Here is a 27,586-nt window from a genome sequence, read left to right on the forward strand (position 1 = left end):
GCTACCCACTCCAGTATTCTTGCCTGGAGAGTCCCATGGACAGAGGAGCCTGGCGGGCTACAGTCCATGGGGTCGCAGAGAGTCAGACACGACTGAGCAAGCACGCACCGGCATCAGGACTCCCACACAGGAATCTGGGGGGCACACTGCAGTCTGAAAGTGCCCACCTAGAGAGCGTTCTTCCGTGTGTGAGTTGAAACAGCCTAGCACTATCGGGGACTGACCCGTTTAGATTTTTGTAACACCAGATGTGTTCGTTACAGAGTAGTCACTTTAGGAACACCTACCTGCATGGCGCACCCCACGTGCACAGAGAACATATCGTGCCCAGTGTGCCCGCCAGCTGCCTGCCCCTCCCACTCCCCCGGGACCCCCGCCGAGCCACACTGACCCGCTTGTGCCTGCACGTACTCCCGCAGGCATCCATCCTGGGGGCTGCACACTTGTCGCTCCTTTCACTGGAACATTCTCTCCAAGATGTCTGCACAGCTCTGCTGTGTTCCTGCCGGGGTCTGCACCCTTTTAAGCGAGGCCCTCCCTGGCCAGCCGTGTGGAGCCGTGCCCTCCCCATCCCCCTCCCGCATCCTTGCGTGCCCATCAGATAGTCCAGACATGTCCCCACCGGAGGGGCTGCCCTGGGGCAGCAGGGACTAAGTGTGTGTCGCTGCTATTTCCGTCTTCCTCCGATACACAGAGGGCGCAGCAACACAGAGGGATTCCCGGCCGGGTCAGCTCTGGTTCCTGAGATGAGCTCTTGTTTAGAGATTTTTCATTTTGAGGGGAGTTCCCTGGGGGTCCAGTGGTTAGGATTTGGTTCTGTCACTGCCAAGGACCTGGGTTCAGTCCCTGGTCAGGGAACTGAGATTCTGCAAGCCGCTTGACCAAAATAAAAAGTAATAATAATAAAAAATATGTTCCTTTTCTTACTGAGCTTATCAAGAGTCAAGCGGAAGAATGGCCGACAATGTCACTCTTTCGATTATGAGTTCAGGTGTGTCTCCACTGGCCAGTGATGCTTCCGCTCAAGGGGAGCCAGTGGCCCTCCAGTCTCCCAGTGTTTTCACCGATGGCCTCTCTCTCCTCCCAGGAGATCGGAGCTGGGCAGTGGGACCAGCTCCTCCCGATGGAGATGGTGGACACAGAGAGCCCCATCGGTCCCCTCTCCCCACTGGAGGCTGATGACCTGGAAAGCCCGCTCTCGGCAGACTTCCTACAAGAGATGGGAACCATTCAAGAGATTTCTCAGTCTATTGGGGAGGACAGTTCCGGGAGCTTCAGTTTTACAGAATACCAGTACTTAGGAAGTGGTCCAGGATCAGATGGCTCCGTTATTACAGGTAAGCGTACCCCTTCCTGGAAAGCTTTACTCAGAAATGTTTTTTCCGCAGAGAACAGTGTTCACTTCACCTGGAGGAGAAGTCACGTCTTTCTGCCTTGAAATCTTCAGCCGTGAGAGCGTGACATTCTGTGCCCCCGGACTTTTGAGGCATCTCAGTGTGTCCTCTTTATAAAAGCTGGACATGAGTCACATAATGCTTGAAATTCAGCTGGCAGCTGCTTTTTTTTTTTTTTTTTTAATGGTGTGAGTTTATGTTTCTTTAAAGCAGAGACTCCTACTGTAATAAAAATCACTGTCTTGTCTGGGAATGGACGTGAACCATCTCCTGACTCTTTTGTAAACTCCCATGTGTGGGATGGATGAGCAGCGAAGCCCTGCTGCACAGCGTGAACTGTATTAAATTTGTCATTATTGTCCAGGCGCTCGGGTGTGTCTGACTCTTGGCGACCCCACGGGCTGCACCACACCTGGCTCCTCTGTCCTCCACTCTCTTCCAGAGTTTGCTCAAATCCACGTCCATTGAGTTGATGATCTAACTATCTCATTCTCTGCCACCCTCTTCTCCTTTCGCCTTCAGTCTTTCCCAGCATCAGGGTCTTTTGCATATGATAAGCTGTAATGGAAAGGAATATTTTGAAAAAGAATGTATATATGTATATGTGTACAACTGAATCACTTTGCTGAACAGCAGAAATTAATACAACGTGGCATATGAACTATGCTTCAGTAAAAAAAAAATTAAAACTGTTAAAAAAAGGAATTTTAAGATGGTTATGGTAAAAAAAAAAAAAAAAAGGACTACATCAAGCATCAGGCAAGGCAGATACAAAGCAGTAAAATGTGGGGTCTAGTCTGGTAGTCTTACTGGGAAGAGGAAGTCACGGCCCTATCCGTCTCTCAGGGCAACAGGTGAGCCGCCCCGGAGTGGTCATCCATTTTTACTTCCCTCCAGTTCTCTTTATCATGGTTAATTAAACCTTTTGATCATTTAGAATCATCTCGTAATCCGTAAAGTCTTTGTCTCCTTGTTAGGTTTTTCATTGCTATCGTTACCAGTTCATCTGAGAGATAAAATGACTTCTTATTTGTGAATCCAACTTTTATCCTGTCTCTAACAGGTCCCTTGGTGATATTTCTAAGTTATGTAAATTGCACATACAGGAGGGCCCTCTATAAAACCTGTTCACGGTCAGCTTTACACCTAGGAGATCGGACGGGTGAGACTGTTTGCTCTGCCAGTGTGTATTTCCCGCCCTACCCCCAATTTTTCTTAGCTAGCTTTATTGACATAAAAACTTCACATATCCAAATAGTGACACACACACACGGAGACTTGTGCAGCCATCGGCACAATCAAATGGCAGCCCCGTCACCCTGACGTTCACTTGTGCCGTTTTGTAATCCCTCCTCCCACCACACCTCCCTCTCCCAGAGTAACCGCCGCTCTGCTTTCTATCATCAGTCAGATTGTATTTCCTAGAATTTTATATAAATGGAATCATACAACATGTTCTTTTTTTAGTCTAACTCCTTTCACTCAGCCAAATTATCTTTAGTTTCATCTGCATTGACAGCGTGTATCAACAGTTCATCTTTTAAGATTTCCTGTCTGGGTTTACCATGGTTTGTTTATCCACGTTGTTGATAAACATCCGGTTGTCTCCAGGTCTTGGCTGTTACAGATACAGCTGCTGGGAAGGTTCACGTACACATCTCTGTGTGAACAGTGCTTCCACTTCTCTTGGGTAAATAGGAATGGGTCATGTTCTTCTGCTTCTTTGCATGGTTTTTTTTTTTTTTTTACAGTTTATTTTTAGATACCATACATTGTGGATTTTGTTGATGATGGATATTTTGTATTTACATAAATATTCTTAAGTCCTGTTCTGGGAGGCAGTTAAGTTTTAATGTGCAAAATGTTGATCCTTTCAGGCCCTGTGGTTAAGCTTTGTTAGATGGGACCAGAGCAGTGCTGATGCTAGAGGTAATTTGCCCCAGTTCTGAGGCAAAACCCTTTCGAGTGTTTTACCCAGGGTCCTAAGGATTCTGAGATACTCCATACTGTTCCCTCCAAGCATTTGAGGTTGCTCTTGGAGTATCTTTTCTTTATCTTCCCTTTTTTTTTTGGCCACACCCCACGGCTTGCCAGATCTTAGTTTTCCCAACCAAAGATTGAACCTGAGCCCTTGGTAGTAAAAGCCTGGGGCCCTAACCACTGGACCACCAGGAAATTCCCTGGAGTATCTTTCCTTTTAGGCTCTCTCAGCTGATGGAGCAGACATATATGTGTACATACATACCCACATATGTACACGTGTCTGTATTTCTATATACAGCTGTCTGTCTCTATGTTAAGGTAATATAAATTCAAACAAATGTCTGTACCTCTAATCCACCACCTCATGGACCACTCTAGCCTCTTCTTACCTGTGAGCTCACACTCCAACAGTATCCACCATCCATTTAACCACCATCCATCCATCCACCACCATCCATCCATCCACCATCCATCTATCCATCCACCATCCGTCCATCCATCCATCCACCATCCATCCATCCATCCACTATCCATCCATCCACCATCCACCATCCATCCACCATCCATCTAATCACCATCCATCCACCATCCATCCGTCCATCCATCCACCATCCACCATCCATCCACCATCCATCTAACCACCATCCATCCATCCATCCATCCACCATCCATCCATCCATCCACCATCCATCCACCATCCATCCACCATCCATCCACCATCCACCATCCATCCACCATCCATCCACCATCCACCATCCATCCATCCACCATCCACCATCCATCCATCCATCCACCATCCATCCATCTATCCACCATCCATCCATCTATCCACCATCCATCCATCCACCATCCACCATCCATCCATCCATCCATCTATCCATTCATTCCTCCACCATCCATCCATCCATCCATCCATCCACCATCCATCCATCTGCCATCCATCCATCCATCCACCTGCCATCCATCCATCCATCCACCATCCATCTAACCACCATCCACCATCCATCCACCATCCACCATCCATCCATCCATCCACCATCCATCCATCCATCCATCCACCATCCATCCACCTGCCATCCATCCATCCATCCACCATCCATCTAACCACCATCCACCATCCATCCACCATCCACCATCCATCCATCTATCCACCATCCATCCATCCATCCACCATCCATCCATCTATCCACCATCCATCCATCTATCCACCATCCATCCATCCACCATCCACCATCCATCCACCATCCACCATCCATCCACCATCCATCTAACCACCATCCATCCATCCATCCATCCACCATCCACCATCCATCCACCATCCATCCATCCATCCATCCACCATCCATCCATCCACCATCGACCATCCATCCATCCATCCATCCACCATCCATCCACCATCCACCATCCATCCATCTGCCATCCATCCATCCATCCACCTGCCATCCATCCATCGATCCACCATCCATCTAACCACCATCCACCATCCATCCACCATCCACCATCCATCCATCCATCCGTCCATCCACCATCCATCCATCTGCCATCCATCCATCCATCTACCATCCATCTAACCACCATCCACCATCCATCCACCATCCACCATCCATCCACCACCCACCATCCATCCACCATCCATCTAACCACCATCCATCCATCCATCCATCATCCATCCACCCACCATCCACCATCCATCCATCCATCCACCATCCATCCACCATCCACCATCCACCATCCATCCACCATCCATCCATCCATCCACCATCCATCCACCATCCACCATCCATCCATCCATCCACCCACCATCCACCATCCACCATCCATCCATCCATCCATCTATCCATTCATTCCTCCACCATCCATCCATCCATCCATCCATCCACCATCCATCCATCCGCCATCCATCCATCCATCCACCATCCATCCATCCATCCATCCACCATCCATCCACCATCCACCATCCACCATCCATCCACCATCCACCATCCACCATCCATCCACCATCCATCCATCCATCCACCATCCATCCACCATCCATCCATCCATCCACCATCCATCCATCCACCATCCACCATCCATCCATCCATCCACCCACCATCCACCATCCACCATCCATCCACCACCCACCATCCATCCACCATCCATCTAACCACCATCCATCCATCCATCCATCATCCATCCACCCACCATCCACCATCCATCCATCCATCCACCATCTATCCATCCACCATCCATCCTTCCATCCATCTATCCACCATCCATCCATCCACCATCCACCATCCATCCACCATCCACCATCCATCCACCATCCATCTAACCACCATCCATCCATCCATCCATCCACCATCCATCCACCATCCACCATCCACCATCCATCCACCATCCACCATCCACCATCCATCCACCATCCATCCATCCATCCACCATCCATCCACCATCCATCCATCCATCCACCATCCATCCATCCACCATCCACCATCCATCCATCCATCCACCATCCATCCACCATCCACCATCCATCCATCCATCCACCATCCATCCACCACCCACCATCCATCCATCCATCCATCCATCCATCATCCATCCACCCACCATCCACCATCCATCCATCCATCCACCATCCATCCATCCACCATCCATCCATCCATCCATCTATCCACCATCCATCCATCCACCATCCACCATCCATCCACCATCCAGCATCCATCCACCATCCATCTAACCACCATCCATCCATCCATCCATCCACCATCCATCCACCATCCATCCATCCATCTACCATCCACCATCCATCCATCCATCCACCATCCATCCACCATCCACCATCCACCATCCATCCATCCATCCACCATCCACCATCCATCCATCCATCCACCATCCATCCATCCACCATCCATCCATCCATCCATCCACCATCCACCATCCATCCACCATCCACCATCCATCCATCCATCCACCATCCACCATCCATCCATCCATCCACCATCCACCATCCATCCATCTATCCACCATCCATCCATCTATCCACCATCCATCCATCCACCATCCACCATCCATCCATCCATCCACCATCCATCCATCCATCCATCCATCCACCATCCATCCATCCATCCATCATCCATCCACCATCCACCATCCATCCATCCATCCATCCATCCATCCACCATCCATCCATCCATCCACCATCCATCCATCCACCATCCATCCACCATCCATCCATCCACCACCCACCATCCATCCATCCATCCATCATCCATCCACCCACCATCCACCATCCATCCATCCATCCACCATCCATCCACCCACCATCCACCATCCATCCATCCATCCACCATCCATCCACCACCCACCATCCATCCATCCCCATCCATCCATCCATCCACCATCCATCCACCCACCCACCATCCACCATCCCACCATCCATCCATCCGCCATCCATCCATCCGCCATCCATCCATCCGCCATCCATCCACCATCCACCATCCATCCACCGTCAAGTGAACATTTAGACTTAGTCTTTCATTTCCGGTGTAGTGCCTTCTACTTCTGCTTCACTGACTATGCTGAAGCCTCTGACTGTGTGGATCACAACAAACTCTGGAAAATTCTGGAAGAGATGGGAATACCAGACCACCTTACCTTCCTCCTGAGAAAGCTGCATGCAGATCAGGAAGCAGCAGTTAGAACTGGACATGGAACAACAGACTGGTTCCAGATAGGAAAAAGAGTATGTCAAGGCTGCTGTATATTGTCACCCTGCTTACTTAACTTATATGCAGAGTATATCATGCAAAATGCCGGGCTGGATGAAGCACAAGCTGGAATCAAGATTGCCAGGAGAAATATCAATAATCTCAGATACACAGATGATACCACCCTTATGGTAGAAAGCAAAGAGGAACTAAAGAGCCTCTCGATGAAAGTGAAAGAGGAGAGTAAAAAAGCTGGCTTAAAACTCAACATTCAAAAAACTAAGAGCATAGCATCTGGTCCCATCACTTCATGGGAAATAGATGGGAAACAATGGAAACAGTGACAGACTTTATTTTCTTGGGCTCCAATATCACTGCAGATGGTGATTGCAGCCATGAAATTAAAACATGCTTGCTCCTTAGAAGAAAAGCTATGACAAAACTAGATAGCATATTTAAAAGCAGAGACATTACTTTGCCTACGTCAAAGTTACGGTTTTCTTCCAGTAGTCATGTACGGATGTGAGAGCTGGACAATAAAGAAAGACTGAGCACTGAAGAATTGATGCTTTTGGACTGTGGTGTTGGAGAAGACTCTTGAGAGTCCCTTGGACTGCAAGGAGATCCAACCAGTCCATCCTAAAGGAAATCAGTCCTGACAGTTCATTAGAAGGATTGATGCTGAAGCTGAAACTTCAATACTTTGGCCACCAGAGTCAAAGAACTGACTCACTGGAAAAGACCCTGATGCTGGGAAAGATTGAAGGCAGGAGAAGAAGGGGACGACAGAGGATGAGATGGTTGGATGGCATCACCGACTCAATGGACATGAGTTTGGGCAAGCTCCGGGAGTTGGCGATGGACAGGGGGGCCTGGCGCGCTGCCGTCCATGGGGTCACAAAGATTCGGACACGACCGAGTGAGAGACCAGCAAAAGTGGTGACCTTAGAACTGCTCCCCCAGGGCCCTGTGGGAAACAAGCTTGTCGGCTCAGGACAGTGACCAGGGGCAGTTCCCTTTTCCTCTGGACTCACAGACTCCATGCATTTCCAAGGTCATGCAGGCGAGCATCTTCATCAGCGTTCCTACAAATGCTTCCCACACTTGTGATATAAGTAAGTAAGTAAAGTCACTCAGTCGTGTCCAACTCTTTGTGACCCCGAGGACTGCAGCCCACCAGGCTCCTCAGTCCATGGGATTCTCCAGGCAAGAAAGGTTGTATAATTGCATTCTGTGTGCCATTCTGGAACCCCTGGACCTCCTCAATTATTTTCGTTTATTTGCACACATTAAAGTTCACTCTGAACGTAAAACTCTGTGGATTTTGACGAATAAATTAGGTCGTGTATTCACCATTACAATTTCTTATGAATAGTTTCACCACCTCGAAAAAGCCACTGTGCTTCACCCATTCAGCCCTGCCTCCCTAACCCCACTCCAGCTGCTGATCTTTTCACCACCGATAGCTCTGCCTTTCCCCAAATGTCAGACATTAAGAGCCGCATATGTAGCCTTTCAGAACTGACCTCACCTATTGAGGGGCCTCTTGGCACTAAAGCGCTGTCCACAATAGCCAAGACGCGGAAACCTCCTGAACGTCCATCGACAGAGGAGTGGATAAAGAAGACATGGTGCATGTGTAGGCACAACGGAATATCACTCAGCCATGAAAAAAGAGAAGTGATTTTCCATTTTTCTCAGCCATTTGGAGCAACATGGGTGCAACTGGAGATTATCACACTAAGTCGTAAGGAGAGAAACCAATAGCTTATGACATCAGCTGTGTGTGGAATCTAAAACTTAAAAAGAAATGAGCACATTTACAAAACAGAGACACACAGAGACGGAGAGCAGACTTGGGGTTCCTGAGGGGGAGGAGGGGGAGGGAGGGTCGAGTCGGGAGCTGGAATTAGCAGAGGCAAGCTGGCGTATATGGGGTGGAGAAACAACGCGGCCCTACTGTACAGCGCAGGGAGCCGTGTTCAGTATCCTGTGACGAACTGTATGAAACAGAACACGCATGTGTGGCCGAGTCACTGTTCTGTACGGCAGCAACTAAACACAGCACTAACGCAACGATGCTTCAGAAACACGTTTGAAAAGAATAAAGCTGCTGAAACACTCACATGTAGGTGTTTGTGTGGACACACATTTTCAAATCACTTTTGTCAATACTGGTATTGTCGTTCAGTCGCCAAGTCTGGTCCAACTCTTCACGACCCCATGGACGGCAGCACGCCAGGCCTCCCTGTCCATCGCCAAGTCCCGGAGCTTACTCAAACGCATATCCATCACGTCGGTGATGCCATCCAACTATCTCATCCTCTGTCGTCCCCTTCTCCTGCCTTCAGTCTTTCCCAGCATCAGAGTCTTTTCCAATGAGTCGGCTCTTCGCATCAGGTGGCCAAAGTGTTGGAGCTTCCGCTTCAGCGTCAGTCCTTCTGATGAGTATTCAGGGCTGATTTCCTTTAGGATGAACTGGTTGGATCTCCTTGCTGTTCAAGGGGCTCTCGAGAGTCTCCTCCAGCACCGCATGTCGACATCTAGCAGTGTAACTCTTTAAGACTGTTTTGCTTCATAGGAAACCGCCAAACTGTCTTTCGAAGTGGCTGCACCATTCTGCTTCCCTAGAATGAGAGCTTCTTTTCCTCCACCTGCTCCCCATCATTTGATGGTGTCAGTTTTTTGGGTTTTAGCCGTTCCAATAGCTGCACAGTGACGTCTCGTTGTTTTAATTCAGGTTCTCAGTGACCATTGATGGGGAGCATGTTTTCATGTTCTTGCTTGCTATCTGTGTGTCTTCTTCAGCCAGATATCTATTTGGATCCTTTGCCTGTTTTTAATTGAGTTTTTTAGTTTCATTACTGTCGAGTTGTAAGACTCGTTCATGCATTTTGGATGCAGTTCTATTATTGCGTATGTTTTGCAAATAGCTTCTCCCAGTCTGTGGCTTGTCTTTTCATTTTCTTAACAGTGTCTTTTGCAGAGCAGGAGTTTTTAATTTTAAGAAAGCCCAACTTCTTTTTTTCTTGAGTTGTGCTTTTGGGTTGCCCACATGGATTTTTATTGTCTTTTTGGTGCAATTTACTGAGTTAACAAGTACAAAAGGGCTGGAAGGGAGGATGCAAAAAAAAAAAAGCAACAAGTTCTGTGTGGGACACTTCAGTCTTCGGCAACGAAGAACAAAGCTGCTGTGAGCATTCGTGTGTATAGGCTGCTGAGGAAGTGGCCTCTTCTATGCGGCCATGATTTGGTCCATTTTGTTTTGATTTTTATGGGTTAAAGCGTATAGTTTTTTTTTTAGTTGGGGGGGTCCCTGGCTAGGGGAGCTTCCAGATGTCCCAGCCCTGGTCGCTGTGGGAGGGCCGGGCCAGGGCTGACACAGGAAAGGAGCCCTACCCACCAGCTGACGCCTCCCCAGTGAAAGCCCGGGGCGGTGGGGTGGGGGGAGTTGAGGGCAGAGGGTGGTTAGGCAGGGATCAGATCCTCAGAAAGCTGGTCTGGATGTTGGATGGTGAGAGTGTGGAAGTTCATAAGCCCTCCCCTTCTTTTCCTAGACACCCTGTCCCCAGCCTCGAGCCCCTCATCTGCCTCCTACCCCGCGGTCCCTGGCAGCGCCGAGGAGTCGTCCAGCATCGCCCTGAACATCGAGTGTAGGATCTGCGGGGACAAAGCCTCTGGCTACCACTATGGTGTCCACGCGTGTGAGGGCTGCAAGGTACGGGGATCCGAGGTGCGGAGAAAAGTGACCTTTCAGGGACCATGTGTGCTTCCCTTTATCTTACACACAAATGTTTGTTGTTAGTAAGAAAGATCTGCTGAAGGGCGTCCCTGGTGGCTCAGTGGTAAAGAATCCGCCTGCAGTGCAGGAGCCACAGAGACTCGGGCTAAATCCCTGGGCGGGGAAGATCCCCCGGAGAAGGGAATGGCAACCCACTCCAGTATTGTTGCCTGGAAAGTCCCATGGACAAGAAGAGCCTGGCGGGCTACAGTCCATGGGGTGGCACAGAGTCAGACACGACGGAAGTGACTTAGTACAAGCACGTGAAAGCTGTTGATCAGAAACCGACCCCATTAACACGTTCATTTCTCTCTTTGGAAAGCCTGTGGCATATTGCTGGACTGCTCTTTATACGTGATGTAGCAAGTGTGCTGTTTGAAGGAGAATGAACCACGTTAAGGCTGCTCCCTTCATGGGGATGCACGGTCAGAGAGCTTCCGCGCACATTCTCTCTCCATCGTCCTCAGAAGGCCGTGGAGGGCAGTGGTCCTCACAAGCATCAGCACCATCGGAGCCCACAGCACATGCCGGCCAACGGCCAGACCCCGGGCCGAGTCCTCCCCGGCCGCTGCGGCACGCCCCAGTGTGTCCTTTGTGCCAGGGGCCCATCCACCCGAACCACGGGCTCCACAGCGAGTGCCTTGCTCCCCGCAAAGCTGTCTTTCCGCTGGGCCATGATTGAGTCACCTTTGTTTACTTTGGGGTTTTTTTTAAGTTGTTTCTCACCGGGTAAAGTTTAAGATGCTTTTATAAAGCAAGAAAGTTATTTACAACCAGCTGCTGCTGCTAAGTCGCTTCAGTCGTGTCCGACTCTGTGCAAGCCCATAGACAGCAGCCCACCAGGCTCCCCCGTCCCTGGGATTCTCCAGGCAAGAACACTGGAGTGGGTTGCCATTTCCTTCTCCAATGCATGAAAGTGAAAAGTGAAAGTGAAGTCGCTCAATCGTGTCGGACTCCTAGCGACCCCATGGACTGCAGCCCACCAGGCTCCTCCATCCGTGGGATTTTCCAGCCAAGAGGACTGGAGTGGGGTGCCGTTGCCTTCTCCATTTATAACCAGCTAGCTTCCCTTTATTATATAATCTTTATCTTTTAGAGAGTTTATGTTCTCCCACAAAAAATGCTTAGAACATTTTCATCACCCAAATGGACCTGCTCTCTAAGAAGAGAAAGTCACATTTGTAGAAATCTTGGCTGGGTGGAGTCACTCTTTGGGAGATTGTGTGTCTTCCCAGGTGAGGATGTATTGGTATTACTTTGAATTTTGCCTCATTTTCTTACTTTTCCATGTAAACCTGCTTCAATTACATTAGACTTTTTTTTTTAATATAAGAACTTTATTTATTTATTTGCCTGGGCTGTGCTGCACATGGGATCTAGTTCCCCAACCAGGGATCAGACCTGTGCCCCCTGCACTGGGAGGGGAGTCTTAACCACAGGGCCACCAGGGAAGTGCCGACATCAGACTTTTTAGATGAACCGTTTCTCTGCATTTAGTTCATCTTAAAAGAGGCAATAAGTGAACAACAAGAAGCGTGAATAAAGGAGGACATTGATTCATCAGTGGTCCTATTCTTTAACCCACCGTGTACTGATCCACAGGGCTTCTTTAGGAGAACGATTCGGCTGAAGCTGGTGTATGACAGATGCGACCGGAGCTGCAAGATCCAGAAAAAGAACCGGAATAAGTGCCAGTACTGTCGCTTCCACAAGTGCCTTTCCGTTGGGATGTCCCATAACGGTAGGTAAGGTTGGCTCTCGAACTTTACCCACCCATGGCTCCATCTGGGCGTCCCCGGTGGCTCAGAGGTTAAAGCGTCTGCAGTGTGGGAGACGTGGGTTCGATCCCTGGGTCGGGAAGATCCCCTGGAGAAGGAAATGGCAACCCACTCCAGTATTCTTGCCTGGAGAATCCCATGGACGGAAGAGCCTGGTGGGCTACTGTCCACGGGGTCGCAAAGAGTCGGACACGACTGAGCGACTTCACTTTCACTTTCACTTTTCATGCCTCCATCTGCCTCCCTTGTGGGCTCGGAACGTGCTGTACTTTGAATGAATGTGCTGCAGCATTTAATATTCAGGTCATTTTGTAACACGAGAGCCTAAAAAGGAAGTCTCAAAGCGCAGAAATCCAGTAGAGCCCTTGGAATTATGGTTAGAAACTTCAAATGGTGAAACTTGGATATAAGATTTTGCAACCAATTGGAAATCACAGTGATAATGTTCAGATCATATATATGAAGTGTGTGCCATTTCAAACATTTCACCATATTATAAGCTTAATTATATTCAGTCATACTCTTATTTTAATTATTACTATTATTTTTGGCCAAGCCACGTGGTATGTGGGATCCTTTCCCAACCAGGGATCAAACCCACGCCCCCTGCATTGGAAGCGTGGAGTCCTAACCACTGGGCCGCCAGGGAAGTCCCCCTACTTTTATTTTAAAACATGCCAATTACTATATGAAAGGAAGTTTAAAATAATGTCCATAAGAGTTGCGTGTCTACCTTCTGAGAAGGAAAAAGGTAATAGTTAACTCCTTCTAAGGCTCACTTTCATCTCCTTGATTGAAAGGGTCAATTATATACTTAATAACATGAAGTGACCTTGAGCCAGTCCTGTTGATGAAGTGAGTAATGGTGCTAATTTTTACTTTAACCTCTTGGTTTTAAAAGTCTAGGATATATGGGGTGTGAGTAGCATGCTCACCGCTCCACAGGGAGAAAGCTGAGTCGTGAAGTGTGTTCTAACTTCCTGCTAATGTTCGCCCACAGTTTGACCCATAGTGTGAACTTTCCCCGCAGCTGTCAGTCACCACTCCCCACTGTGTCCTTCGTCTCTCTGTGTTCCATGATTCCGTGTCTCCCCTCCGACCCCCAGCGATTCGTTTTGGACGAATGCCAAGATCTGAAAAAGCAAAATTGAAGGCAGAAATCCTTACGTGTGAACATGACCTAGAAGATTCCGAAACCGCAGATCTCAAGTCTCTGGCCAAGAGGATTTATGAGGCCTACTTGAAGAACTTCAACATGAACAAGGTCAAGGCCCGGGTCATCCTTGCCGGGAAGACCAACAACAATCCGGTGGGTGGCTCTGCTCTGTTTGTTACAGTCTGACGGGCTCCCTGGGCAACCCGTCAGCTAGAGTCGTAGCAGAGGGTGGAGGAGGTATGTTCTGAATGTTGAGAAAATATTTATCCCCAAGGCCAACGACAGACAATGCAATGGAAACAGTTTCGTTCAGACACTATGAAACTCAGCCTGACAGCAATTCCCATCCATTTGATCCACCTCAAAGCTCCCAGCAACCAAGTTAGTATAATGACTGTGTAATTAATGTGCCCAAAACCTCTGTTTAATAGTTTACCAGATTCTAGAGCTGTATCAGTGATTTTTTTTTTAAATCTCAGAAAATGAAACCATTCCCTTCTGACTCAAAATGTGCCCTTATATCCTTGCTCCTAAAAAAATACTCTCTCCTCTCCAGTGTGCCCCCTTCCTACCCACCCCTCATCTTCTTTTTCTCTAGTGAGAAGCAAATGACATCTCCGGGCTTAGAAGGGGTCCTTTTGTTTTCAGTAACTTTATTTTCACTGTCTTTTGGACAGTTCTGGACCTTCTTGGGAGCAACTGAGAATGCCCCTTGTGGGCACCGACACTTGCCTGCCCAGCCTAGCGCCACCCGGCCCCAACCCAGTCCCCACCCGGTCCCCACCCCACAGCGAGCCCAGCCTCTGTCTCCGTTACAGGACTGATCTCAGAGTGGCCTTCAAAGCGGGGCATGGCCCGAGGTTGGCAAATCAAGACGTTCTGCCCCTTCCCTATGAGCGTGGTGCAACAGGTTTAATTTGTACTAATGAGTAGCTTGAAGCCATCCCTATTGGGAATTACAAGCTGGAACTTTTAGTCACGGGAAAATAAAGGATTTCACAAGCTGCTTACTTTCATGAAGACACCCACCGTCTTTTCTACTGAGTCTTTTCATTCTTTGGTGATTTCTCCAGTGAAATAGGCTGAGGTACTTTAGAAGGGTTTGAGTGAACTCTCGTTAAATTGGTAAAGCTGCACCCATGCTGGGCCAGCACAGACTCAATCCTTCCCACATCACCGGGGTGAAAGCAAAGTAACCTTTCACCTTTGAATTTCTACCCTGGAAATGATTGGTATAGCCCCAAGTTGTTGTTGTGCAGTTGCTAAATCATGTCTGGCTCTTTGCGACCCCACGGACTGCAGCACACCAGGCTTCCCTGTCCTTCACCATCTCCCAGAGTTTGCTCACTCATGTCCATTGAGTCAGTGACACCATCCAACCATCTCATCCTCTGTCGTCCCCTTCTCCTCTTGCCTTCGATCTTTCCCAGCATCAGGGTCTTTTCCAGTGAGTCAGCTCTTCCCATCAGGTGGCCAAAGTATTATAACTTCAGCCTCAGCATCAAGTCCTTCCAGTGAATAGTCAGGGTTGATTTCCTTTCGGATTGACTGGTTTGATCTTGTAGTCCAAATTTTTGATCTCTTTGAATCTTTTGACATGTTGCTGAGATCTTCTACTTCTCCCTTGGGTTTCCAGAATGTAGAGCAAACTTAAAAGTCATCTTTACTCTGAGCCAAGCACTCTTCTTTAATACTAACTTGGTTTCCGCAGAGTATCTTTCCCGTATCCCACTGAGGTCCATGCACTCCGAGGAGGAGCCCGTCACCCAAGGCCAGTGGGAACCTGGACAGTTGAGGACTGTCACACAGTGACTTGGGGAGAGGAATCTGTGTTTTGGCCTTAAGGAAATAAATAGTAGACAAGTAGTCTAGGATTAGGTCTCACTGGATGGGGAAAATTGAGTGCAGGATATGGCTAAGTGTCCGTCGCTTGCTTCTGCACCCACCTCCAAACCGCAGCATTACGGGTACCAGTTTGAAAGGGAGTGTCCAGGGAACAGTGACTGCCTTTGATGACCCTGTTTGCTCCCAGGTGGGCTCACTTCCCGCCCCATGCCCCGCATACATGGAGACGTGGCCCTTCCCCTGTCTCCCTGGCCTGCCCAGGGCACGCCAGAGCTTGGAGCATCCAGCTCGGGGCCACGGTCTGCGCTGCTCCATCTGTGCTCAGACAGAGGCAGAGCTGCCCAGGCACAGCGGGTCCCGGCCTGACACCCCTCCCACCACACCCTGGGGTCTGGCCTGCTGTGCTGTGTTGAAATTTTATACCTATAACTTCAGTTGTCAGTAGGCTGAAAAACATACCGTTTTATATCGAGAAATGTATAGTAAAACCTCATCAAGAGCTTATTAGATAATGTCATCCAAAGCAATTCTACCAAATAACTCACAATTAAATTTCTCCTAAAAGATGGTGCTGCCTAAGTTTTCACAGAAAATGCTCTTTGAATGTGTTTCAGAAATGAACTCTTATAAGGAATATCATTAACACACATAGAACACTTCAGGTGGCAAAAAAAAAAAATGTATCCGTGAGGGGAGCCTTCTGGACTTGGCCCAGAGTGATCTGGGGGGGAGCTTCCCAGGTGGCACTAGTGGGAGCCGCCCGCCCGTGCGGGAGACCTAACGAGACAAGGGTTTGACCCCTGGGTCAGGAAGGTCTCCTGGAGGAGGGCATGGCAACCCACTCCAGGATTCTAGCCTGGAGAATTCCTTGGACAGAGGAGCCTGGCAGGGTACAGTCCATGGGATCGCAGAGTCGGACATGACTGAAGGGACTTAGCATGCACGCACGCACAGTTCTGAGGGGAAAGTGGGCAGCTTTCTGCCTTGTACTGTTTAAACTTTTTATGATGTGCTTTATTGATTTAAAACGACCACTTGTAACATCAGATATATTCATATTCAAGCTTGAGTAGAAAAGGCACATTCCAAAGTTAAATGAAAGCTTCCAGGACTTCTAAAATAGCCTAACGGAGAATATTTCTCAATAAAGTTTGGCAAACTGTCAAGGGTCTCGCTCTACAACTTCTCTTCGGCTATAATAAACATAATTTTAAATGTTTGCACTTGTTTTGAATCCAAATGGTTTCTAATTTTGCCTGTTAATGAGGCCTGCCTTCTAAAACCCAACTGATAATTTTATAAAAATGAAATACTCGTTATGATCGAAGTCTTCACTTGTGAGAGAATGTTTCACGTAAACTAGTCCAGGGCTGGCGTCCTGGGTGTGTGTCCTGCCACATACCGCCCCCGCTTAGCGGGCCCTGCGCTGGCGTTTCATGCTCTCTGTCACCGTCTTGAAAGCCTTAATCGCTTCTGAGTAAGTGGCTGGCATGTTGCACTGGGCCCTGAAAATTATGTAGCCAGTCTGCTAGTCCTATGGAATGTCCTACCAATAATAATAGGCATTCTGCAGTCAAACAGTTCTTTTTTTTTTTTCTTAATAAATTTTTTAGCAGGTGATTTCTGTTTTAAAAAATGTTTATTTGGCTGCATCAGGTCTTAGTTGAGATGTGAGATCTTTCGCTGTGGGTCACAGACTCTCTAGTTTGGGCTCAGTGGCGTGAGATGTGGGATCTTAGTTTCCTGACCAGGGATTGAACTGGCGTCCCCTGCATTGCAAGGCCTTAACCATTGGACCACCAGGGAAGGCCCTAACCCCATTCTTAAAAGATAGACGGCGTACACTCATTATGTTAAAGACGCTGGCAAGACCTAACTTCATTTAGCTCAGTGTTTTTCCAGTCGTTGTTTTTTTTAACAACAAAACTCATTTTTAAAAAAATTCATTGAACATTTTTATTTCTGCTGAATGTGCCTTTAAAAAGTCAGTGATCTGCATAAAGTCAAGGTGGACTTATATTGTATTTTCTGCAATTGAGGAAACACTGCCATGTATTCTTTGAAAATATTTTTCTAGTCCACTTTAAATCTGAGCTCTAACTTCATAAAAACTGCCCCCAAACTTTCCTCCCAAAATGGTCAACCTGGCCTGCTTGTAAAGTCTTTGGAAAAAGATAGTTTTAGTCTTTCTCCATCAAACCTGAGATTGCTAGAAATTTGGCTTTAAGTTTTGTATTCAGGATGCTTGCAGTCCTTCACAGATAATTTAAAAAATACTTCCTTGTCTCAGATGCGAAATCAGATCTTTTTTTTTTTTTGGTCCAAGACTATCTTGCGAATTCTAATTCTGTTTAGACATTTCAAAGACAGTGCGTCAGATTATCCCAGCACCTCCGCCTCTGTGCCAGGTACACCCCACAGGTGCCCTGCAGGTGTCTCATCCCGACGCTCGTGAGCCCAGAAAGGGCACACGTCATGCCGTGGGGCCCGGAGGCTCTGTCAGTGATGTGATCTGCCCACTTGCAGAGTGGTTCTTAAAATCACTGGGCTGCTCGTCCACTCAGCGTTTGTCCAGCGGGGACTGAACATAACGCCTCAGCCTGCTTCATCGCCGGCCTGTGGAAGAGTCAGCGAGCTCCCCCGCAGGCTGCCGTTTCTCCTGTCCGCAGAAGGATCTGGCTGCATTTCAGCTGCAGGGTTTATCTGTGCCCGTTTTCCTGAGCCCCACCAGACACACCATCTCTTCTGTGCACACTGGCTCCGAATCCACGGCCCACCATCTCGTCTGTCCTCCACTGTGCTGGTCGCTGTCGTGTCCGACTCTGCGTAACCCCGTGGACTGCAGCCAGCCAGACTCCTCTGCCCGTGGGATTTTCCAGGCAACAACAGTGGAGTGGGTTGCCATTCCCTTTACCAGGGGATCTTCTCGGCCCAGGGATCGAACCTGGGTGTCCTGCATTCAAGGCAGTTTCCTTACCATCTGAGCCACCGGGGAAGCCCACTAGATCCTTATAAAATGATAGGATGGGTGGGTTTAGATGCACATGGTGAGGCCACGTTTAGGGAGCTGCCACAAGCATTTGGAGATTGTGGAGACTGTCTCAGAATGTGGAGCAGTGGTGGGGAGATTTCAGTCTTCTGCACCAGGAAAGGGGGTCCTGTGAGGCTTTCCGGTTTATCCCCAGAGAGCAAGGGTTTAACAGTGCTGTCCATTTACTTCAACACAGATGCCAACTTTCTGAGTTACATTTATTTACATGCAAAATTTATTCATTCAATAGTGTTGGATAAGGATGGTTATCTCTAACGTCCATAAAATGGAAAAACTAAGAATTACTGTATGAATAATTTCCCTGGAGGAGGGCATGGCAACCCACTCCAGTATTCTTGCCTGGAGAATCCCATGGACAAGAGGAGCCTGGCGGGGCTATGGTCCATGGGGTCGCAAAGAGTCGGATACGGCTGAAGCAACTTAGCACGCATGCACGTAATGAATAATTTACCAAGTGAAAGTGAAGTTGCTCAGTCATGTCCAACTCTTTGCAATCCTATGGACTGTAGCCCGCCAAGTTCCTCCATCTGTGGGATTTTACAGGCCAGAATACTGGAGGAGGTTGCCATTTCCCTCTCCAGGGCATCTTCCTGACCCAGGAATCAAACCTGGGTTTCCTGCATTGCAGGGAGATTCTTTATTGTCTGAACCACCAGGAAATCCCAACTTACCAAAAGTTCATTGTTAAAATAGAACATATTCCCCAATGATCAGTGACTATGATCATTTCATTTGTTTTATCACTTTTCATTGATTTAAATATGACTTTGCCAAAATAAATACTAGGATTTGTTTTTTTTAGAGTCTCTGAAATAAATGAACCATTATTGTTTATAGCTCAGGGCTTGAAGCCCTTGTAGCTCAGGGCTTCCCTTGTAGCATAGTCGGTAAAGAATCTGCCTGCAATGTAGGAGACTCAGGTTCAATTCCTGGGTGGGAAGATCCCCTGGAGAAGGAAATGACTACCCACTCCAGTATTCTTGCCTTGAGAATCCCACGGACAGAGGAGCCTGGCAGGCTACAGTCCATGGGGTCGCAAGAGTCGGACACAACTTAGCAACTAAACCACCACCATCATTGTTTATAGAAAAAAAAAGAATTATTCTAATGATTGGCTATTGCAGTAGTATTTGGGAATCCAGAGAAAATTATCAAATATTTAGAGTGGTTTGCTAATATTCTCTTTCCTGTGAGCTTTATTGCCAAAATCAGTACTTTACTTTGTTGCTGTTGGCCGTGCTGCAAGGCATGCAGGATCTTAGTTCCCTGACCAGGGATTGAACCCGGGCCCAAAGCTGTGGAATCACGGAATCCTAACCACTGGACCGCCAGGGAGGTCCTTCACCTCCTTAGCAATGAAATCCCCCCCAGTTCCAGGCGATGATGATGACTGTCTTTCTGATGTATATTGTCCGCTACTGAACGTCTTTTCACCCCCAGCCGATTCTGAGGCTGTCTAAGGGCGGGGACTGTGTCGTGCATGTACTTTGCTTCTCAGGCGGCTGAACTTCAGGGGCTACCCATCAGTTTCATGATAATTAAGAAGACAGCTTGTCACCAGTCGTCCAACTTATTCCAGTGTCTTGGTTTCCAGCCCTTCGTCATCCACGACATGGAGACGCTGTGCATGGCCGAGAAGACCCTGGTGGCCAAGCTGGTGGCCAACGGCATCCAGAACAAGGAGGCGGAGGTCCGCATCTTCCACTGCTGCCAGTGCACGTCCGTGGAGACCGTCACCGAGCTCACGGAGTTCGCCAAGTCCATCCCGGGGTTTGCAAGCTTGGACTTGAACGACCAAGTCACCCTGCTGAAGTATGGAGTTTACGAAGCCATATTTGCGATGCTGTCTTCTGTGATGAACAAAGACGGGATGTTGGTAGCCTATGGGAATGGCTTCATAACCCGTGAGTTCCTTAAAAGCCTAAGAAAACCCTTCTGTGATATCATGGAGCCCAAGTTCGACTTTGCAATGAAGTTCAATGCACTGGAGCTGGACGACAGTGATATTTCCCTCTTTGTGGCTGCTATCATTTGCTGCGGAGGTAAGTCGCTGATTTCGCGTCGGTGCCAGGGCACTTACGGCCTCCCGTCTTGAGAACCCAGCAGCGGTGAATCCGACGTGAGTGGCACGGAGCCACCGCTGGGGGCAGGTGGGGAGGGCGTCCGAGCGCCCACAGTGACACTAACCAGGATTCAGTGAGAAGGAGATCCATGTTGGATCATATTGTAGCAAAGGTAATTTTTCCTGTCTCAGAGCTTTAACTTTTTATTTTTAACAATTCTTATTTTACACTGGAGTATAGTTGGTTTATAGTCTTGTTAGTTTCAGGTGTGAGGCGAAGTGATTCAGATACCCATACACATGTGTCTGTTCTTTTTCAGATTACTTTCCCATTTAGGTGGTTACAGGGTAAGAGTCCCCTGTGCTGCACAGGAGGTCTCTCTTGATTATTTTATATATGGCAGTGTCTTCATGTTACTTTATATAAAACACATTATCCGCCTACCAAACAGGAGATGTGGGTTCAATCCGTGGGCCAGGAAGGTCCCACAGAGAAGGAAATGGCAACCCAGCAGAGCCTCTTGGGCCACAGCTCATGGGGTCCCAGAAGAGCTGGGCACGACCGAGTGGCTGAGTGACAAGACGGCGACACACTTGTGCCACAGTGACATGTCCCACCTGTAACTGCGTGAATGATAGTTGGTCTGTAACAGGGTGCGGTATGTCAGGCTTCCCTGGTGGCTCAGACAGTAAGGAATCCGCCGGCAGTGCAGGAGACCTGGGCTTGACCCCTGGGTCAGGAAGATCCCCTGGAGGGGGGAGTGGCAGCCCACTCCAGTAATAAAGTATATTAGGGGGCATTCTCCTGGTGGCTCAGCTGTAAAGAATCCATTTGTCAATGCAGGAGATGCGAGTTCGATCCCTGGGTAGGGAAGATCCCCTGGAGAAGGAAATGGCAACCCACTCCAGTACTCTTGCCTGGGAAATCCCATGGACAGAGGAGCCTGGCAGGCTACAGTCCACGGGGTTGCGAAGAGTTGGGCATGACTGAGTGACTAAGCAACAGCAAAATATATTAGGGATCATTAATAATTAATATTTAGTGATATCTCTTATCATCATGGGCTTCCCTTGTGGCTCAGCTGGTAAAGAATCTGCCTGCAATGTGGGAGACCTGGGTTTTATCCCTGGGTTGGGAAGATACCCTGGAGAAGGGAAAGGCCACCCACTCCAGTATCCCGGCCTGGAAAATTCCGTGGACTGTAGCGTCCATGGGGTCGTAAGGAGTCGGACACGACTAAGTGACTTTCACTTTCATTATTATCATATCCACTATTATATATCAGATATAATCGTAGTAATATTACAATGTATATGTTATAATAACACCATCATATTCAGTCAGCCCTCCATACTCGTCAGTTCTGCACCTGCAGAGTCAACATGCAGAAAAAAAAATTCCAGAAGGTTCCAAAAAACAAAACTTCAATTTGCCACACACTGGCAACTGTTCACATACTGTTTACACTGCCTGAGGCATTACAGGTGGTCTAGAGGTGATGCAGTATGTTTGGGAGGATGTGCACGGGTTATGTGCCGTTTTATGTAAGGGGTTTGAGCTTTCATGGATTTGGGTGTTGCAGTTCAGTTCAGTTCGGTCTCTCAGTCGTGTCCGACTCTTTGTGACCCCATGAACTGCAGCATGCCAGGCCTCCCTGTCCATCACCAACTCCCAGAGCTTGCTCAAACTCATGTCCATTGAGTCGGTGATGCCATCCAACCATCTCATCCTCTGTCGTCCCCTTCTCCTCCCGCCTTCAATCTTTCCCAGCATCAGGGTCTTTTCAAATGAGTCAGCTCTTTGCCTCAGGTGGCCAAAGTACTAGAGTTTCAGCCTCAGCATCAGTCCTTCCAATGAACACCCATCTCCTTTAGGATGGACTGGTGGGATCTCCTTGCAGTCCAAGGGACTCTCAAGGGGTCCTGGAGCAATCCACACAGATACCGTGGGACGACTGTGTTATAACTGTTCTTATCATTTTGTATCCATCTTGCAGACAGTGTTCTATAAAGTGCCCCACGGTCGTTAGTGCACTTGCTGTCTGTGCTGGTATACTTGTGCGATTTCATAATGAAAAGCATCAGTAGCTAGCTAACAGGCATGACTGCACAGCATGCTTTGCCAGAGGAAACGGATTCCAGTGAAGGAAAACCTGGGCCTCTGTGCGGGGAGCTGGCTCTGCAGAATTTTGGCTCAGCCTCATGTTCCTTTAAATAGCCGTCCTGGGTCTAAGAAGGTCAGCCCTCTACTGTAAACTTAGCTGACCCAACCCAGCCATGAGAGCCACGGGGCCACTGCTGCCTGAAGCTGTAGTGCCCCGTGAGTCCCTCGCTCGCGGAACTGAGGCTGGCCGCAGCAGCCCCAACTCCGGACACGGAGCTGGGTGAGGGTGGCCCAGCTCCATGAGGTCTGTCCCTCTGGCCATCCAGCTGGGCACAGTTAGGTGGAGGTAAAAAGCAGAGTGGCAAGGCAGCCGTGCATAATCTGCCACTGTCCTTTGCATGCTCAAGAAGCAGTGTGGTGGGGAAAGTGATGCATGACTGTCTATATAAGTAGTGTGACCACAGTTTTATAAAAGAAATTATAATCAGATCAGAAAAATATCTGGTGAGACATACATGAAATCTGTATGATGGGGCTACAGTTATGAAGTGGGACTCACTTATTACTTTTTTAAAACTTCTCTCTTTAAAAACCTAATATTTATTTTACAATCCCCCCCTCCCAAAGAACGACAAGTCCACATTGCGAGCAACACTTCTGAAACCCTAGTGATGTGTGGGACTCTAAAGAGAGCGCTGCCTGTTGAATACGCATGGTGAGGGCTGATCTTTCTGGGTCAAGGGCAGGATGCATGGTCTGAGCTGCCCCAGGTGCCTGGTGCCCATGTCTGAGCCACCTGGGGAGGCCACCTGGTGTCCACCTCACTTTTCTTGGTGCAAGCCTCACATGTCCCCTCTCCAGGTGTCCTCAGCCCCTCTCCAGCCTGTATCCATCCCCTCATTCCTTTCTGGCTCCGCCTACTTTCTGTCTGATTCATATTAGAAGGTGGGCTTCCCAGATGGCACAGTGGTAAAGAATTTGCCTGCCAATGCAAGAAACATAAGACACGGGTTCAAGCCGTAGGTCAGGAACACCCCCTGGGGAAGGAAATGGTAGCCCACGCCAGTATTCTTGCCTGGGAAATCCCATGGACAGAGGAGCCTGGCGGGCTACAGTCCATGGGGTCACAGAGTTGGGTGCGACTGAGCGACTGGGCGCACATACCCACACACGTTAGACGGTACCTGTAGTGATGCTTTATACCACATTAAACCTGTGTCGGACATAACCACACTGCTTAAATACTGTTGAAACGGAGTACCTAAGAAGATGTAGGAAGAAGGATATCATTTTCCATATTAGGCACAAGTAGGTTCACTTTCATGCATTGGAGAAGGAAATGGCAACCCACTCCAGTGTTCTTGCCTGGAGAATCCCAGGGACGGGGGAGCCTGGTGGGCTGCCGTCTGTGGGGTCGCACAGAGTCGGGCACGACTGACGCGACCTAGCAGCAGCAGCAGCTGCAGGTTGTCTGTATAGCTTCTACTCCTAATGTTTTGGGAGTTTTCCCCTGACAGGTGGTCATGAGATAAACTCTAAATGAAGCAGCCACCCGTTAAGGTAGCTGTGGTTTTAAGGTCATAGAAGTACTGAGAGGGACTTCCTTTGTGGTCCAGCAGCTAAGGCTCCTCGAGGCCAGTGGAGAGGGCCCAGGATCGAGCCCTGATCTGGGAACTAGATCCCACATGCCCCAGTGAAGATGGAAGATCCCGTGAGCTGCAGCCACGACCTGGTGCAACCAAATAAATAAAATACATTTAAAAAAAGAAAAGAAATATTTAGGAACGAGTATTTCTCCTGTCTGTCCCAGGCCCAGCGATTTGGGAAAAATGCAGCTCTGTCTTCTAGGCAAGTGGCCCGTGTGTAAAGGCGGCTGAGCTTTGGGTAAGAAAGGCAGAGTCCAGTCAGGATGTCTGGTTTCTCAGACTGGAAGACTGTTCTCGGCATTACCGTGCTGGTTACCCCACTCACCCTCTCTCCTCTCTCCTGAGGGTAGATCGGCCCGGCCTCCTAAACGTAGGACACATTGAGAAAATGCAGGAGGGAATTGTGCACGTGCTCAAACTCCATCTCCAGAACAACCATCCTGACGACGCCTTCCTCTTCCCCAAACTCCTGCAGAAGATGGCAGACCTGCGGCAGCTGGTCACGGAGCACGCACAGCTGGTGCAGGTGATCAAGAAGACGGAGTCGGACGCCGCCCTGCACCCGCTGCTGCAGGAGATCTACAGGGACATGTACTGACGGCCCGGGCGCGCGCGCGGGGAGGGGCTTCTGCAGGAGGTCTGCAGGGACATGTGCTGACGGCCCGGGCGCGCGCGCGGGGAGGGGCTTCTCCCGGGCGCGCGCGCGGGGAGGGGCTTCTCGCGGGTTTTCAGAGGCGGCGGCGCTACAGAGGAGAGACGGAGCAACGCAGCTTTGCACAAATGTCCCCCATGGAAACCTTGGAACAACGGGAGGTTTACTGCCTAGGTAACCGGAAGGCTACTCCACATTTCTTTTTTGTGACCACTTCTGAGAGCAGTGCAGTCTTGAAATGCTGGTGAGAAGCAGCTACTAGTCAGGACTTGGGAAATGAGGGGGAATGGTGTTCAGCGGTCTGATTTTTAATGTGCCTGATGTGAATCAATGCAGATTTCTTTATATCGTGTTAGGAATTTACCAGTGAATTAACCTCAAAATACGTGGTCTCTCTTCCCTTTCTACCCCTTTTTGACTGTTATGCTCTTTTTTAATTTTGAAAACTAATCAGCACTTTTTAATTTTTATAATCCTGTAAACATAGATGTCTCCAAAGGTTAAGTATTTTAAAAGCAGCGAAATATTTATTTGGAAGACTTCGGTTCTGTTTCTTGAATTCGAAGAAAGACAACGTGCTATTTTTGAATCACAGGATTTAGAATGTCAAAGAATGATTTCAATAAGCTTATCGAAATGCACCGGGTGTTTCGTTTCAGTTTGCTGTTTTTGTGGTTGTAAGTAGTATGTGGAAAAGTCTGTTCCCAGGTGTGTGTAGAAGATTCCAGAAAGCCATGTCTCAAGGCCCCCCTGGACTCAATCCCCGCCCTGTTTTAAGCTAGCACCTGTGGTCAGCAGGAACAAGAGGGACTGAAGTGTAGTCCACTTCTCATTCCTCTCGGCTCGATTCCCTATCAAATCGGAATCCACCGAGCCGAGCTGTTTGGGGGCCAGGGTCGCGTCTCCATGGGCAAACTGACAAGTTATTTGTAAATTTGCTCCAAGCCCCCTCTGTCAAGGCAGCTCCTTGGTCTTTTTCTGTGTTGCTTTTCTAAATATGCAGCTTTGTTTCTTTTAACCCCTGTTGGTGGCAGCTGCTCCCTGGGGTGGAGAGGGCAAAGTTCCTGTGACAGTATAGCATGGGGGTGGGGCCGGGGGTCTCGCCTGGAGAATGGGCCAGGGCGGGCCAGGGTGGGGGGATGAAATGGTTTCTTTTGGTCTCCGGATTCACAACAGGCTGGTGGTTTTCGCGAGGATTTCAAGAGTTGTTTCCTTTTCCAGCTACATATATAAGGTGGTTTTACCAAAATCTAAAATGTCTGATTCAGCCTTAAAGGTCAAGTTTTCAACCTCAGTCCAGTCTGGAGGCAGTGTGGATTATGGTTTTGTCTAGAGCACATGGTCCTGTCCACCACTTGGATTAACTGTCCCGTCAGAGAGCTGTCAGAGTGCCTCCCCACCCCCTGGCTGGTTCAGCCCCTGGACGCCTCATGGGCCGGCAGCCTTTTTGACCCTTGACGCCCCTCCCCTCTGTCTTTGGGACATTTGGTTCTATAAGGTCTTTATTATCTGCTGTTAAAGAATGGCTAGGACTGAGTTTGAAAGTCTCCACGATCAGCATTATGATACAGAAAACTGAGACTGCAGCTTAAAAAAAAGCAAGCCTCACAATTAGGACGTCTTTGTACATATTACACATTCGGTGATGCTTTTATCTTTTTTTTTAAGATAATCAAAGGGCCTGCTGGAGACAAATGACAGCATTTCTGCTTTAGAACTGATGCCAGTCAGGGGTCACCCTAAGTCAGAAAGGAGGTAAGCTGAGTCACAGGTGCGCCCGTGTGCCCGCTCTTCCCTAAGATGGGCACTCCCTGGGCTGGCGAGCCTGGAGGCCCGGCTCGTGCGAGGTCTGGGGTCTCGGGCTGGATCCTGTGGGTGCCGCCTCTCGCTCTAGTGTTTCAGGACAGGTCTACTCACACAGACACGGCTTTGGAAAGTGAGGCCCAAGACTCAGGCTTTCGGAAGACTTGTCGGTCCTGTTTAGATTCTCTTAGGATCTATCTGAAACAGCTCCTAGCTCATGCTTGCCATTGAACAAGCTGACTGCCGGCCCAGGCTCTGCATCCCCGGTGTCAGCGAGCATCTGGTCCTCTGGGGGTCTGGCCAGACCACCAGGGAAGCCCATGGTGAAGCTGCAGAGGACCTTGGCCTTAAAGCAACCTGACATTGTTCACTTGCTAATAAGAAGAAATTCACTTGAAATAACAGAGCCACTCATTGCCACTCAGAGTATCTGGGGTCACGCAATCAAAGATTTCTCCGAGCACTGATAGTCAAATTATGGATGAATTATTCACCAGTTTAGTATATGGTAGTGTTTCAAACAGGAGCTATGGAAGGAGCACGCTTCTTGCTTGTGATATTTTAGCAGACATCAGCATAAGGTCCAGTGGAAGCGGGTTCCAGAAACTTCAGACAACGAGTGTAGAGCCAGCTGCCTGCGG

At 48.7% G+C, this 27,586-nt stretch overlaps 1 protein-coding gene across 1 annotated transcript in view; it reads left to right on the plus strand.

Annotated features, from left to right (window-relative positions):
• The window catches only part of PPARA (peroxisome proliferator activated receptor alpha), a 66,403-nt gene extending 40,195 nt beyond the window's left edge, over positions 1–26,208 (plus strand). The window contains exons 3-8 of the mRNA XM_052639871.1: positions 1,088–1,337; positions 10,624–10,784; positions 12,450–12,588; positions 13,732–13,934; positions 20,273–20,720; positions 24,841–26,208. Coding sequence (XP_052495831.1) covers positions 1,124–1,337; positions 10,624–10,784; positions 12,450–12,588; positions 13,732–13,934; positions 20,273–20,720; positions 24,841–25,088 — 1,413 coding nt within the window. The 5' untranslated portion in view covers positions 1,088–1,123 and the 3' untranslated portion in view covers positions 25,089–26,208. The remainder of the gene's footprint in view (positions 1–1,087; positions 1,338–10,623; positions 10,785–12,449; positions 12,589–13,731; positions 13,935–20,272; positions 20,721–24,840) is intronic.
• The last annotated feature ends 1,378 nt before the right edge of the window (positions 26,209–27,586 follow it).

The sequence above is a fragment of the Budorcas taxicolor genome, chromosome 5 (genome assembly GCF_023091745.1).
Source record: "Budorcas taxicolor isolate Tak-1 chromosome 5, Takin1.1, whole genome shotgun sequence".
Lineage (NCBI taxonomy): Eukaryota > Metazoa > Chordata > Mammalia > Artiodactyla > Bovidae > Budorcas > Budorcas taxicolor.